This window comes from Varroa destructor, unplaced genomic scaffold (assembly GCF_002443255.2).
Source record: "Varroa destructor unplaced genomic scaffold, Vdes_3.0 BEIS01000005.1, whole genome shotgun sequence".
In the NCBI taxonomy this organism is placed as follows: domain Eukaryota; kingdom Metazoa; phylum Arthropoda; class Arachnida; order Mesostigmata; family Varroidae; genus Varroa; species Varroa destructor.
The window spans coordinates 25001831-25015787 of NW_019211458.1; the positions used below are offsets into that span (position 1 = coordinate 25001831).

The 13957-nt window shown below is 39.3% G+C and overlaps 1 protein-coding gene across 13 annotated transcripts in view; it reads left to right on the forward strand.

Annotated features, from left to right (window-relative positions):
• Positions 1-9993, forward strand: part of LOC111251770 (cytoplasmic protein NCK2-like) — a 54406-nt gene extending 44413 nt beyond the window's left edge. For 9 of the 13 annotated variants that reach the window (XM_086989307.1, XM_086989306.1, XM_022808748.2 and 6 more), the window contains 4 exons: positions 1724-1951; positions 7231-7521; positions 8076-8223; positions 9568-9993. In XM_086989307.1, coding sequence (XP_086845433.1) covers positions 1811-1951; positions 7231-7521; positions 8076-8223; positions 9568-9683 — 696 coding nt within the window. In that variant the 5' untranslated portion in view covers positions 1724-1810 and the 3' untranslated portion in view covers positions 9684-9993. Of the gene's footprint in view, positions 1-1723; positions 1952-2779; positions 5230-7230; positions 7522-8075; positions 8224-9567 lie in introns of those variants that run through there. The other 4 variants (XM_086989313.1, XM_086989314.1, XM_086989315.1 and 1 more) reach the window with 4 other exon arrangements.
• The last annotated feature ends 3964 nt before the right edge of the window (positions 9994-13957 follow it).

The window sequence follows — 13957 nt, forward strand, 5'->3', positions numbered from 1 at the left end:
ATACAGACTTGTTTGCGTTGCCTGACAGCCTTTCTAAACCTCGATCAGGCTTAGAAGAATACAGGTATCAGTTTCGCAGCCGTCGTGGAGAATTGCAGGGAGTCGTAGAAGGTTATGCAGACGTTTAACAACGAGATGAATCCGCGCAGTGGGGCATTCGGCTGAAAACGCGCATCCTTTAAGGCGTGGTCCTTTTAGATTGGTGAAAGGGCAAGGAAAACCGCGCGAGAGGCACACGGGTAGTTTGGTCCCATTGAAAGGCGCAAGGATACAGGGGAAGGATCACGAGAACCGATGACAGCCGTCAGCTGATGAAGCATTGGATTTTCACCAAAGACTTTGCGACAAAGAGGAGAAATGTCCTCTTGAAAAGGAGAAAATATTACCAGAAGACCAAGGATGCCAGAAGATAGATATATCCTGCTTGCATGACTATAGGGCGAACGCGTACAACACACTATTTCCATGGTAGTGTCCAAGGCATGCCGCAGCGGAGGCTATAAAACACTCCAGCTTTAGCATCGGCCAGGGAAAATGAATAACATCGCTAAAAGGCTTTGCAATATTCCTGAGTAATATATCAGTGTCATCGGCAGTTGGTCGGGTTGCCTGCACTTGCACCATAGGTAGCTATTGTGCACGCTTCCTAACAACGCTGCCAAACGAGTAGATAGCAGAAACGCGATCTTTAAGAAGCTTTCACTACGGGCTATGACCCTGCCGTCTGGTCTTGTTTAAATAAATAAGGAACTCGTAGAATAATGAACCTTTTTATATTGTTAGTAACATGTTTCTCAACGTTGTTGCTTTTGGTCCTTCATTTCCGAAGGGTCCCTGTTTTACATAATTTAAAACGATAAAATGTGTTGAAATTTTTTTCAAAAAATGTTTGGGTTCAACGGATTTAACAGATATTTTATTACGAATTCAACAAAAAACAAAATTGAAATAGTAGTTGTTAATCATAATTTTCTTTGAATTGGTTTAGATAAGTCTCTTATACGTTTTTATAAGGAGTGAGGGTTGAGCCGCTGAATGCGCCCCGCTATGTTTCCTTCTTTACTACTATAACGATCTGGCACCTTTAGCCCAATCAAGAAGTTGACATAGTTATATACAGTCTGTATAGCACAGGTTTGTCAATAGTGTGTAAGGGAGAGCTATGTGAGCATTAAGAACATTACGAGTCGATGTTAAGATTCGAATCAGCAATGGCCGGTACGTTTGCGGTATGGCTCATATTTGCGTGCTAGATTAAAACTTTGGGGCCGAAAAAATGAAAAGTTATCGCTGGTTTTATTTTACCCCATTATGGCATCTTGGTCAGTTCGTGGTGCCGTGCAGCCTTGATATTGTTGGGGCGTATTCGAACTTTATATATGATTCAATGACGTCTGAATCAGTACGCGGTAAAACCACACTACAAAACAAGAATGGAGCCTTAACATTTATTATGCATTAGTTGTTTTTTCTTGTATATTTGTCCTTTGCAATTTGTGCAGCTGTGGGCAAACTTCGTCAGCTGTTGATTTTCGCTACCATGCCTGTCCCTGGAATTTGGAGGCCTAAGCATTTTATGACATTGCCACACTGACGGCAATCACGCATCTGTAGTTCTGTGAAAATAGCGTACCTATTTTGTTAATGTATGAAATGTAGATACATTGCTGGTATAACAAGCGATTTATGTATTACTGCTAATTTGATCGCTGTCTAATCACAGGTTCCTGTTCCGTTGATAGGACCGTACGTCAGCTTGGTAGGATCGCTTGAATCAAGCGGTGTCAAACGATATTCGAGGGCGTTCAATATGAATCCAGAGATGACAAGAGGCGGTAAATACGATCTTATCGCTAACTCAGGTTGGCCTACGCTCGATAGAAGAGCGGGCAGCCTTCCTATTAGACTCGAACCCGTAACTGAGACGGTAGTAACACAATTCGCATTCCAGGTTAGTAGCTATTTCCTTCTTATATAATTAACCGTTAATAATGCATTTTACGAAGTTGGTGGAAATAAACATTAACAAATCACCCTTGAAACTTGTTCTAGCTGCTTTAACTTGTTGATTTCACTAAACGATCCTACCCCAAAAAAATTGACTTTCTATATATATATATATATATATATATATACGCCTATCTTGCTGAATTACTCGAAAAAAAATTACCCTTGAAATATTCAACAACAGAGTATAGAAGTAAGATTACAAACCCACTTTCCTGCCCACATGAACTCGATATATAATAAACATTCGACATCGCAGACAGCACTATTACAGAATAAATAAGTCGAAACACCGTGTTAGTCTTAGATAATTGCATTTTCACAAATCGAGCTCAATTCACCTACCAAAAAAATGTCAATGCAATGTTCAGGGTCGAATATTGTTAATTTTGCAGGTCAGCCCGCGCAAATTTAGTACCCCCATAAGTACGAACTTTGGCTGGTGCAACATGTACAGTTTTTAGCTATCGCGCACTTAAGGGCTGCCCGTTATTTCGCTTCGGACAGCGTATCCTATGTACACCGTACCTACTACTAACAAACGATAACGTCAACAATCAAATCTACGTCTGTAATATGTATGCCTTAGTAGATCGAGAACGCCATTTCTCAATCCGGATGCATCCTCGTATAGACAGCAAATATTCTTTATTTCTGAATAAACTGTACTCGTTTACAGAGAACGAAATTTTTTTAAATGCATGTGAGTTCCGTGGTTCTCGATCCATTGAAAATCGACGCTCACCGTGAACTTCATAATGTATCCCATATCTTAAAATGTCAAGTTCCTTTTTACTCATGTAGGCAGCTTTTAGTTATACACAATTAGGCACGTGTCACTGACTCATTTCCTAAAAGGAAGAGGAAGTGTTGCGTATATTTGAGTTTACACTTCAGGGTGGTGACGGGAAGTTACAACATCTTACATTGACGTTCATGCAGGTAAGCTGCAAAAAAGCTGCCGATCGATCGTTAGGTATTGAGCCATTCTCTGTTGAAAATGAATTTTTTTTTTTGCATCAATCTGTGTTTCTGGCTGGTAGTAAATAGTTGTCACCTCTGACCGCACAGGAGCCTGAATGAGGAGTCTAAGAGTTTCTTTAGCCTGGCGGCTCAGTGATCCCTGGGCCGCGTTGGCGTGCGCGAATTGCTCAAGTTGACGTTGTTATTCCATAACAGAATTTATTGAAGGTTGACCGTGGCCGACCTGCACATTACGATCAATGGCATGCTGACAAGCGTGGCCCTGGTTCTTTGCCAAGGACTTGTTAAAAGTAAGCCCTTCTCAAAGGACAAGTTAAAAACAAGGTGTTATTGAAACACTAGTTACTGTTAGAATACGTGGAGAAATATCGAAGTCAACCTGGTAATAGTGGTTCTACCTAATCGTCTCGTTTTTCATCATGGTTCGTAATGTTTCCCGAACTTTATAGCAAAGCAGCCTTACGTATGCAGCGATTAGTGATTGGAATCAGAATAGTGGAAAACAGCAACACAGGTCTCAGGAGATTAATAAAAGAGACAGTTAATTGCACTCGCAAATGCAGGGCTTAAGTCCTGGTCGCTTGGTATTAATATCAATCTTACCATGTGGGTCGCATTTATACAATAGGCAAGAGGATAGACTTAAGAAGCTACATGACAAAGTCGACTTTGGCGACTTTGCTGGGTATGTAAAATCAGTTGATTACTGATAACGATTTCGGCCAACGCGTCGAATGCACCTACCAACAGAATCGAGTTAAAGGCAAGAATTGAGACGTACTGTCGTCATTATGCGCCTCGAGTAAAGGAAGTAGCCGCAACCGACGGCTAAAAGCTATCCGGTCATCTGTGATCATCAGCATGGAAATGGTCATCGTGGTACATCAAACGTAGATGACAACCAGTCAGCCAATCCCTAAACAGGCTAGCAGAAATCGCCCAATTACCGCCTACAAGGTTGACCCAGTTTAGTGAAATAGGCAACAACTTTTAAACGTTCAGAGATGACTTCAAATAACAGGAGCATAGGTGAATTGGATTAAGTGATTTGTGAATGCGTACAATGTGTAGAGCTATCTCTGAAAGCAACGTGGCAAACTAGGCTTTACGAGGGGTCAAACGGATGAGTTAACGCTTTATGAATATTATTTGCCACAAGGTTTGGTAGTTACATTGGGCATACTTGATGTGATGAAATCTATTTTTATCCGATCATGTATTCGATGGTATTGTAAGCTACACCTTACGAAACTGATATAGTTTTTACTCAGTGTGAATCTGGTCGATCTGTCTCAACAGTGTCTACGAGAAGCACTTGGGATATAAACTAGCTATACTCATGCATCGATGCGAACTAGGCCAGGCGCCAGTCAGGGAAGCGTTAATATTCCTTGTACCCGAACTCCCAATCGTCGTTAGCGAAGCTTTCAGCCACGGCAACAAAGTCGATGTGGGACTGACCAGTCGTATCGAAAGAGCGATTTCGCTGGAGCTCAGAGTAGCGACGTGTACGCGTAAGCGTTTCATGATGGGCCAATGAATGTGCGTGTTTTTGCAGCGGCTACGAAATAGTGTCATAGCGAAAAACGTACTCGTGCCAAATTTGTCGGTAATAGTAGACCAATGTTTGGTTGACAAACATTAACTATGTGTTTTTTATGTGGATACTCGGTCCGTAAAAGTCAGAAGTGTCTTGAAGTCGGTAATGTACTGGCGTTTTGTTGGTTTAATGCGCAAGGATCGTGACGGCTCTCTCTGTCCAATCTCCAACTTTGTCCCACGAGTAGAAAGTGTTCGTCAAAATCGGCTGGTAGAAATGCTGGCGAGCATTGGAGCACTGTACCGAAGCAAGTCGATTCAGCTGACATCCCGTATTCCTTTGCGACCATAGTCGACACTGCGGATGCGCGGCTGTAGCTAATAAACCAACTTCCTTGCAGGATCGCGTCCTCCTTTCTGCACCACTGGAAGCAAGAGTATTGACCGGACCGACGAGTAGTTCAGTGACCTAAGCAACTAGATGCAGAACCGCTGCTATCGGTGGTTATGTCAGTGAAACTTGCTGTGTAAAAGTTTAAAAGTAGTCACGGTGTAGTGCGACATCTATGGTGGATCCGCTAATATTAGCGGTGCCAAACATCGATTAATATGCAGCCACAGGTGTGGTGCTTAGACGATGCTGCGGTTTGTAGCGGGGGAAATTCAAGAGATTACAGTGCGGCGACTTTTGATCTCTCGGTCAGTTTAGTGATTCGAAAGGGGGTCAACTGCGATCAAGATAACTAAGAGAGGAAAAGCGACGTCTTATACGAGGCATAAGATAGAGTCCTCGTACGCAAATAGTTCCAAAATTTTTCTCACAATACAGGGCTGTAGAGTGTACATGAATTTTTCGTAGAATGCATCATTATTTATTCAGTATGGCATTATACCTAGTGGTGATATTTCCTAGAGTCCGTCGGAGTCTTGAATCCCGAGAAGGGTTAAGATCGATACATTTATCGAAGTCATAAAGGTGTGCCTACGTATAATGGGCGCTCATATAAGTACCTCGCGAATCTTTCTAATGGTTCGGCTTCCAGAAGAAACAGCTTTGATCAGTTAGCGTTCTCTATCAAGGATGTGGGCTCTAGCCGGTATACCCAAAAATAGGTTTCCGCCAAGCAGATATGTTTCGCTAACGTTACAGTCACCACAGCTCCATGAGCGGGAAGACCGTGAAAAATCTGCTTTCGAATTATGGAAAATGCGAAAGAATCTGATTACGGAAACAATGAAAAATGGTTAACGGATTCTTGAAACAAAGAGCTCTTTCAAAGACTTGACCGTTCTATCGATAGCGCGCCACTGACCAGCCAAAAACAAGTCTGTATCTTGCTGAGATTATCTTATTAGAATATTACTTACCATGCCGAAAACTTTCTAGCCACTTGGTCGCATTGAGGAAGGGTTCTTCGGATCGGGAAGGTATATCCGTTTATTTCAAATTTCTAGTGCCAGCGTTTGTTACTTTCTCTGGCAGAAGTAAAACTGTTTCCTCTCTTTATTCTTTTGCAAAAATTGCCAACTGTTTAACAGAAATTAGCTATATTTGTATACATTATGTTCTAAAGTGATATTAGCTAAATTGTTGTAAATAGCAGCATCGTTATTAAAATAAAGAGAGATGGGTACTAGAAGCTACTCACGTATTTACAGTGTGTTGCCATCGAAGTGAGAACTGAACTACATAAGGCGATTAGCAAGCATAGAGAAATGATATGTATTCAGTTTGAGGTGATTTTTTGGTTCTTGAAGGAAAAAATTGATGTCACACACTACCATTGTACAAAAAGTTTGGCGTGGGGTGTGCAGAACTCTCACAAACGTACAGCTAGTGTTTTAAACTTGTTTCTCTCTGCGCAGATTTATATTCAAGTACAAAAGATGTTCGTTTGCCAGCTAGCTTAGTTTGATCAAATACAATAAACGATATTAGAATAGCTAAGTAAAAGTTTAAACCTATTCCTGTAAATAACTTCCCATAACAAAGTTCAAGTTACTTTTGTATGCTTTTGGTATATTAAAACCCGTATTTCTGCAATTAGGCATTTGTTCAACCTAAAACATTGGCTCTCAACACAAAACAAAGTGCGTCTATGGATATTTGCAAATGCCCTTTACGATATTTTAAGCTGTAACTATATGTACAGTAAAGACTAGAAGTTCAAATGTCTTTAACAATAGCTAATAACTTATTGACAGATATTGTACGGTCTCACATAGTATACGCAGGCGTCACTATTTTTTTTTCTTATTATTAAGCCTTCGATGTCCGACATGGCCAATAAATGTATTGTAAACTATTTAACGTCTAACAAAAAGATTAAAATACGATGAAAATTGCCAATTACTTAGGTACTTAACAGCGAGTTTGCATGTTGTTTAAATGCTATAACAACCGTTTGCCGTTGACTTGAACCTTTTTAATGTTATCAAACGAATTCTATACTATCATATAAGTAATTTTCTATCCGTTTTTATATATGTATCATTATCTCATCTGCGCGGTTTAGTTTTAGTAAATGAATTCATCATAATATTGGAACTGTGGATAAATCCTCATAACTTCTAATCACCTTGATACGATTTTGCTTGATTCGAGAAGCGGATGGGATCTAAACTTTGTATAAGCAGGGATCCATTTATCTTCTTCTGATTTTACTATGTGGCGTCCAACGGCATTCTGTGGTGGCCCAGGCTCGACAAGCCGAGGAGCTGTCGTTCGGCAAGGGCGAAAGGCTTACTATACTTGAACGCTTCCAAGGGGACCCAAATTGGCTGCTAGCGGCCAACTGTCTCGGCCAAGAAGGCTTGGTTCCCATCAACTATTTACAGTCTATCGAGACATCGACAGGGTCGGGCAACCCACCGCTCTTGAGTTGGACCTTGAATCAGGATTCTGCAGCTAATGGAAAAGGCAGGGTTAATTTCATGGAATACCAACACCAGCCCTGGTTCTTTGGTTCGATTTCTCGAGCATACGCTGACGTGAGTATGACAATGAAATCAATAGCCAACGGATAGTTGAAAAAAAGGAAACCCGTACAGTCACTGCATTTAGGAAATTTTAGCAAAAACACTTAGGGTTATGTACGGTATATGTCAAGATACCTGCAGATGCATTATTTATATTCCTCTACACTAAATGTATCCATTCTCTATCCCGGTAAATGTATATTAGTCCTTTCGTTTTTGCCATTTCGCATCGAGTAGCTGACATTAGATAAAAGTGCCACATATCCTGCTCCACGTATCGCCAACCTGCTATTGCATTTATTAGACACACGCAGTGTAACGATGATTACTAGTGTGAAACCGTTTGTTTGAGAGGAGCTTTTATCAGGTCAGATGTGCTTCGTAAAAATTGTGAAATTAATTTATGTATAGTAATTACATTATTGAAGTGATACTATAGTAGTACTAATAATTTTTCTTCCATTCTACGACCGTAAGTTTGATCTTTGAAATTTCTTCCGTGCTTTATAACTGATATGACTTCTTATTGTGGAATCAATTGTCTTGCGCTCAATTATTTAATGTAGGTTCTATTCAATGCGTTCGGTTCAGTGGGGGATTTTCTTGTTCGAAATTCGGAAAGCAGTGCAAGTGACCTGTCGCTGACCGTACGAGGTCCCGGACGTAACAGGCACTTCCTGATTCACGTAGAAAACATTGAATCTTTTCACATTGGTGAGTACGTGATGTACTTATGACTGCCCAAGTATATTGTATATCAACTGAAAAAACGTATTTAGATTATTGCGGTTAGATATGTGTATTAAATTAAAATTTGCTGGAAGTTGTACGTACTGGGCTCATTTCGCCTGCATCATCATGTGCCAAGGCGAAATTCATTGGTTATATCATAGTGTCATTACTTTCCGATATTGTGTTTTCAATATCAACTTTTCAATCCTCAATTTTAGCCAAAAACACAACACAACTATTTTTCAGAACGTGCGTATTGGTATTATAGTTTTCTTTGAATGTCTCGTCTTCCTGACAACGTCTTTCGCTGTCGGGAAACTGTTTTAATAAGTATTGATCTTTTTCCAATTTGGCCACGCTTGTCTTCGTGTTATTATACTGGGTCCTGCGTATTCCCCTACGAATTTGTTTCTCTGCAGTGGGCAGCAAAAGCTGTCATCTTGAATAGCAAATAAGCGTGAATCCATAATCTATTATCACCACGTCTTTCTCTACAATGTCAGAGAGAGTTGTATTCATAGAAGTGTTTGGCAACCGGGCATATGTCGAAGCATTACGAAATTCGTTCACAGTAGAGCTCTCTGGTACCAGTTTGAGGTACTTTTTGAGAAAACTCCAAAAGACTGATCCGAAGCATGAGCAACTCCATGCGGGAGCGCTTCGGACCTCTCTAACAGAGGAGACGAATTTTAAGGGGAATGTGAAGTAACGGCTGACGACCTTGACATGGCTGGCCGTTACCAGGGTATGTTGGAAAGCGTCCTGTTACACAAATAGCATATCAACGAGGCTGTTTGGTTTTAACGGAGTGAAGTCATAAGCCACACGGCTTACGATAGTATATCGCTGCTTAGCATTTACTTCGTTGGTTGGCTGATGTCCGAGACTATTTGTATATTTATTAGCCTTTCGAGGCTACGTGAGAGATGAAGTCCTAAGCAAACGGACCAGTTCTCATGTAGAAATTGAGAATCTAAGTTGAACTGACTATGGCATGCTTCAATTTGTCATTCAATGTTAATTATTATGAAATTGTCATATTGTCATTTATCCTGTCCTACCATTTATTTACTAGAAGAATGCATAATACCCGGTGCATAAATTATCCCGCCGTAATATCGGTAATCAGCCTATGATACATTCTTGATAAGATCGTCCAGATATCAGACTCGCCAAGTCGCGAGAGCCTATCAATATCAATGTCCGATTGGACTATCCATTGTACTTATACACGATCGTTCATTACCTATAGAAAAACATAAACACTTTAGGAATTCATTCTTATGCACGTAATGCTAAGAGACTTTACTCTCCTGTCCTTTTCAGGTCATCGAAAGTTCTTCCATCTTAATGATCTGGTAGAATACTATAAACGTATCCCAATCTGCACTACCCCGCAGGGTTACAAATTGTATTTGGTAAAAGCATTTAAAAAGCCGTAAGCGCTTAGCGTTAAAGCTTCTCAAGGGCAGTTCCTCAGGCCCGCGACGCAGTGAGATGACTTTGAATTACTCACTACTGCTGTAAATCTTGTAAATGAATATTTAGATGTTATGTTGCTCATTTATACTTATCAAACACACCATAGTCACGTGTAAGCTTATGCAATACAAATGGGTTGATAAACAGAACTACTTTTGTTAAGATTTGGTTAGTGCGTGGTAAACGTGAAGGTTTCTCACAAAATCATCGTTTGAAACAATCACATACAATGAAGTAAACTTCAATAAATAGATGTATTCTTTGGATTCATATCGTTGTTTTAATTATAATGCACTGTAAGCAAATTTTAGGCTTAAAGAATTCAATCTAAGTACAATTATTCAAGGATATATTAGCATACTGTTAGTCTTTGTTTTAACGTGGACAGCTGAATCCATCGCGCAGTGAACATAAACAAGCGAGTTGCTAAGCTGAATTCTTGTTTTAACGTGTACTCTGCTGGAACGTAGACAGGCCTCTATGGAACCCCAAGAGTGGCACGGGTTGCTTTGAGGAACGTGTCGATTACAGAGCCTGGCTACCCAAACGTAGTTGGACTTCGCCAAACTCAGCAACGTATGCAAATCCAATACAAAATGTAAAAGTGCTTACGGACCGGGTAATGAGCAAATTAAGTTACAGAGAAGTCGTCGGCCTTTGGATAAGCTTTTTTTTTCTTTAAAACAAACAGCCTTTGATCATTCGAGGTAAGTGTTGTGAGACAATATCAAATGTAAAAGATGCAGACAGGTCTACGAAGGTCGCGCTGACCAAGTTCGTGTACAGCCCGACAAATTTGACGTTGTCTAATGCTTTGTTTAGGTGGAACCCTTCATGAGCCAGTCGCAAACTTTCGAAGACGTCTTTTTTTAAGCCCCGTCAATGCCAACACATTACGAGCGCACCATTGCATTACTGGGCTGCATTGTCGATTTTATTCAAACGGACGTAAAGAAAAAGCAGATTTTTTGAAAATCACTTAGAAACTCGGAACGATCACAAATTATACCTTAATCTGCTTTCCTTAGTTGAAACTCCTGTTTAATTTTTCATACGCAGTAGCTTATTTTTCCCCACTATAGATAATAGCTGATCGATAATAAGAATATGGTTGATGTGACATAGAAATGGAAGGAAACATTGCGTCAGGATACTTCAAAGTGACTAATTTGTCATAGAGAAATTACACGGGTTCTCTAAACGTTTAAAGTAGAACGAGCAATTCATGAATGTTGCTTCTTACTAGAGGACCATACAACTGCAGTTTATCATTTTAAGACAGTACCTACTCAATCGCATAGATTATAAGATCCGTCGTACAACTTAATAGTTAAAAATAAAATAATGGTTTATTGGAGGAGTTTGGACCTCAAAAGCAATTTCAGTATATGCGTTATATAGACAAAAATGTACGATATGCATCAGTCCATCCTAGAAGCCAGTTTAGGGGGTCAAAGACATAAATTCGACCTAAATATAACTTCAAGTTAATTTCTCCAACTGCTTCAAGAGAAAATGTCCATGATTACTAGTCGATGTAAAACTCGTATTCACATTTTTCCGGAAAGCAACTAAATACAAAGTGAAAAAATTAGTGTTATCACCTTAACTTAAGTCATGACGACCAGCTTAATCGACTTCGACCTTTTAAAATTTCGGTCGATCACGCTGGTCGTTAGTTAATTCTAAAAAACGAAAGGAATAATTCACTGTAGTACAAATTCCTAGTTAAAAAGCTGCATTCAAAGAGGGCATCGAAGGATATTCGGGTATGTAGATCTCATTTTGAAAAGCGGCGTCCGCTATTGTAATGAACTGCCTACAATTCATTGTATGATTCAACGAAAACTGCCATACCTCACTTCAAAGTGTAGCTTATACCCGTCTTTAGAAAATTTCTATTGATAGAATCGACTTGAATAGTACCGTTATTATTGGATGCCTGTTCAACATGTCTGTATGTTGACCTCTGACTAGGTATATAATGAACGACAAGTGTTATTCTTAGGAAAGGGACTGTTTCAACAGGAGGCAATCATGCGATGCTCTAGATTCTCGTAGTATCTACTTGACGAGTCTAATAACGTACAATTGATACAAGTATATACTGAGTAGATATTGTAACGTCACTAAAAATGGATGTTCTGTCATGTTACTTGAAATATTTCAGGATACACCCTCTACAACAGTGGCTATGGTCAACTTTATCTACATACACTAATTTTTGCTGTATTCCATTTTCAACTTAAATCTCGAACTTCTAAATTCGAATAATATCCTTCGTCAACTTTGCATATCGCCATTCTATTATCTGTTTCGGTACGCTGGCTGCATGCAGTTTTTAAAAAGCTTCCTCATTTCATCAGCCATTGCATTGAAAGTCACGTGATAGCTAACGCCAAGCCAATAGATTCCGCTCAGAAAAAAATTCCTATTCGTACAAAACGGTAAACCCGACGCCGATAGTTCTAGGCCCCAGCTCCTAAGGACAAACTTCTTTTTTCGTACGCTAAGGGCAAAAACTGTATTCGCGAAAAAATGTACGTCGACAATTTAAATCTGGTAAGCCGAAAACGACATGCTATTAGTGGAACTTGGGGACGCGACATGAAATTTGGTTGGTTAGGACAACTTAGAAAATTGGGCTTCAAGCACCGACAGATAGGGACGGGTATTTCCGGTCAATTGAACAGTATGAAGAATTTGTAACGAAGTTGCTTCTGAAATTTGAGAGACTTCTACTTCTATTCTAAAACGGTTGGTATCAAATACAGTTATCGTGAGTTTAGCTTGCGCGCAGAGCTATGCGAACTCCGCAGGGTTTCAGTCGGTCCGAATATTTTGTATATTTTAAACCTTTCGCTACAACAGAAATTAATCGTTTAGAGGCGACTATTACAAGAGTACTATACATGTATTAAATTTCTGGATTTGACACCCATAATATATTCGAATGTCAATTATGGGTGTTGACAACTGAATAAAAGTTCATTTATCGACTAGGCCCATTATTTGTTTCCTCAAGAACAGTAAACAATATTCTAGAACTCCTGTTTCTTATTAGCTGCAGTATTTTAGTCCAACAATCACAGATGCACTGTATTTCTAGCGTTGTATCAATGTCGTTTACCCATTACATTTCTATGCCAAATGGGGCTAATTTATCCTATGGAAATGTTTGAAGAGGTGCTAACAATGTATTATTAGTTAAAGTTAGCTGAGACCTCTTTTCCTAGCATTAACGCTCTGTCGCCTTAGTAAACTTGAGGATGATGCTCTGAGCCAAAATGTAATCAGAACATTACATACGACGAGAATACTTACACTGTATGAGACTAAAATAAACATTAATATTACTAATTTTTCAATCGTATCTATAATATTAATTTTGGATTAAATACTAACTTTGCTTTAAGAGTAAGCTCTTTGAGTAGCCGTTACCTCTCGCAGGCATCCAGGTTCAATTGATTACCCCCAAGAAGATGTCTGATAAGAGGATTTTTCAGAAAAACTTTTAATAATTTTTTTTTTTTTGAAACTTCGGTTCATCTATATTCGACAGTTATACGCAAATAGCAATAATCAAATAGCATTTGCCCAACTTCCCTTCAGCCTATTACAATGCTCATAAAAGGGTAAAGAGGTTCATCTAAAAATTTCTGCTATTAATTGTTACTACAAAAAAGAGCGACAATCATCTTTGTCGTAACGTTGCACCAATCCGACTATTTGCTGCTCCATACATAATAAAGTTGCAATCTTCTTATTAGACAAATCACTTGCTCCAGTTATATGCGATCATTACTGCAATGATTGTCACCCTAAAACACACACGTGTTACAAATAATTCGTAAACTTTTAAATGTACCATTTCTACCCTTCGTTACTGCCAGTCATACTTTCTATCGTTTGAAACACAATTTGAATTTGTTTTCCAAGGTATTATATATACATTTACGCTCGACTAGCATTAGCCATCTACACTTCTTGTTTCTAGCTGAAATTTAACACTTTGTATCACTTTATTCCTACAAGTAACCTTCACAAGATTTAATCTTTTGTGTCATATCTTTTCAATTGGTTTCATCATTTCCTCGTTTACTTCAATACTTGGTATCACTATCACCCGATGATATCATCCTACCTGTTCTTCTCGAAGTTATCTTCTTGTCTAACCGCCCGTTTCCCACTTTTGAAGTAAAATACAAATGCATTCATCCATTCAGCGGCATGG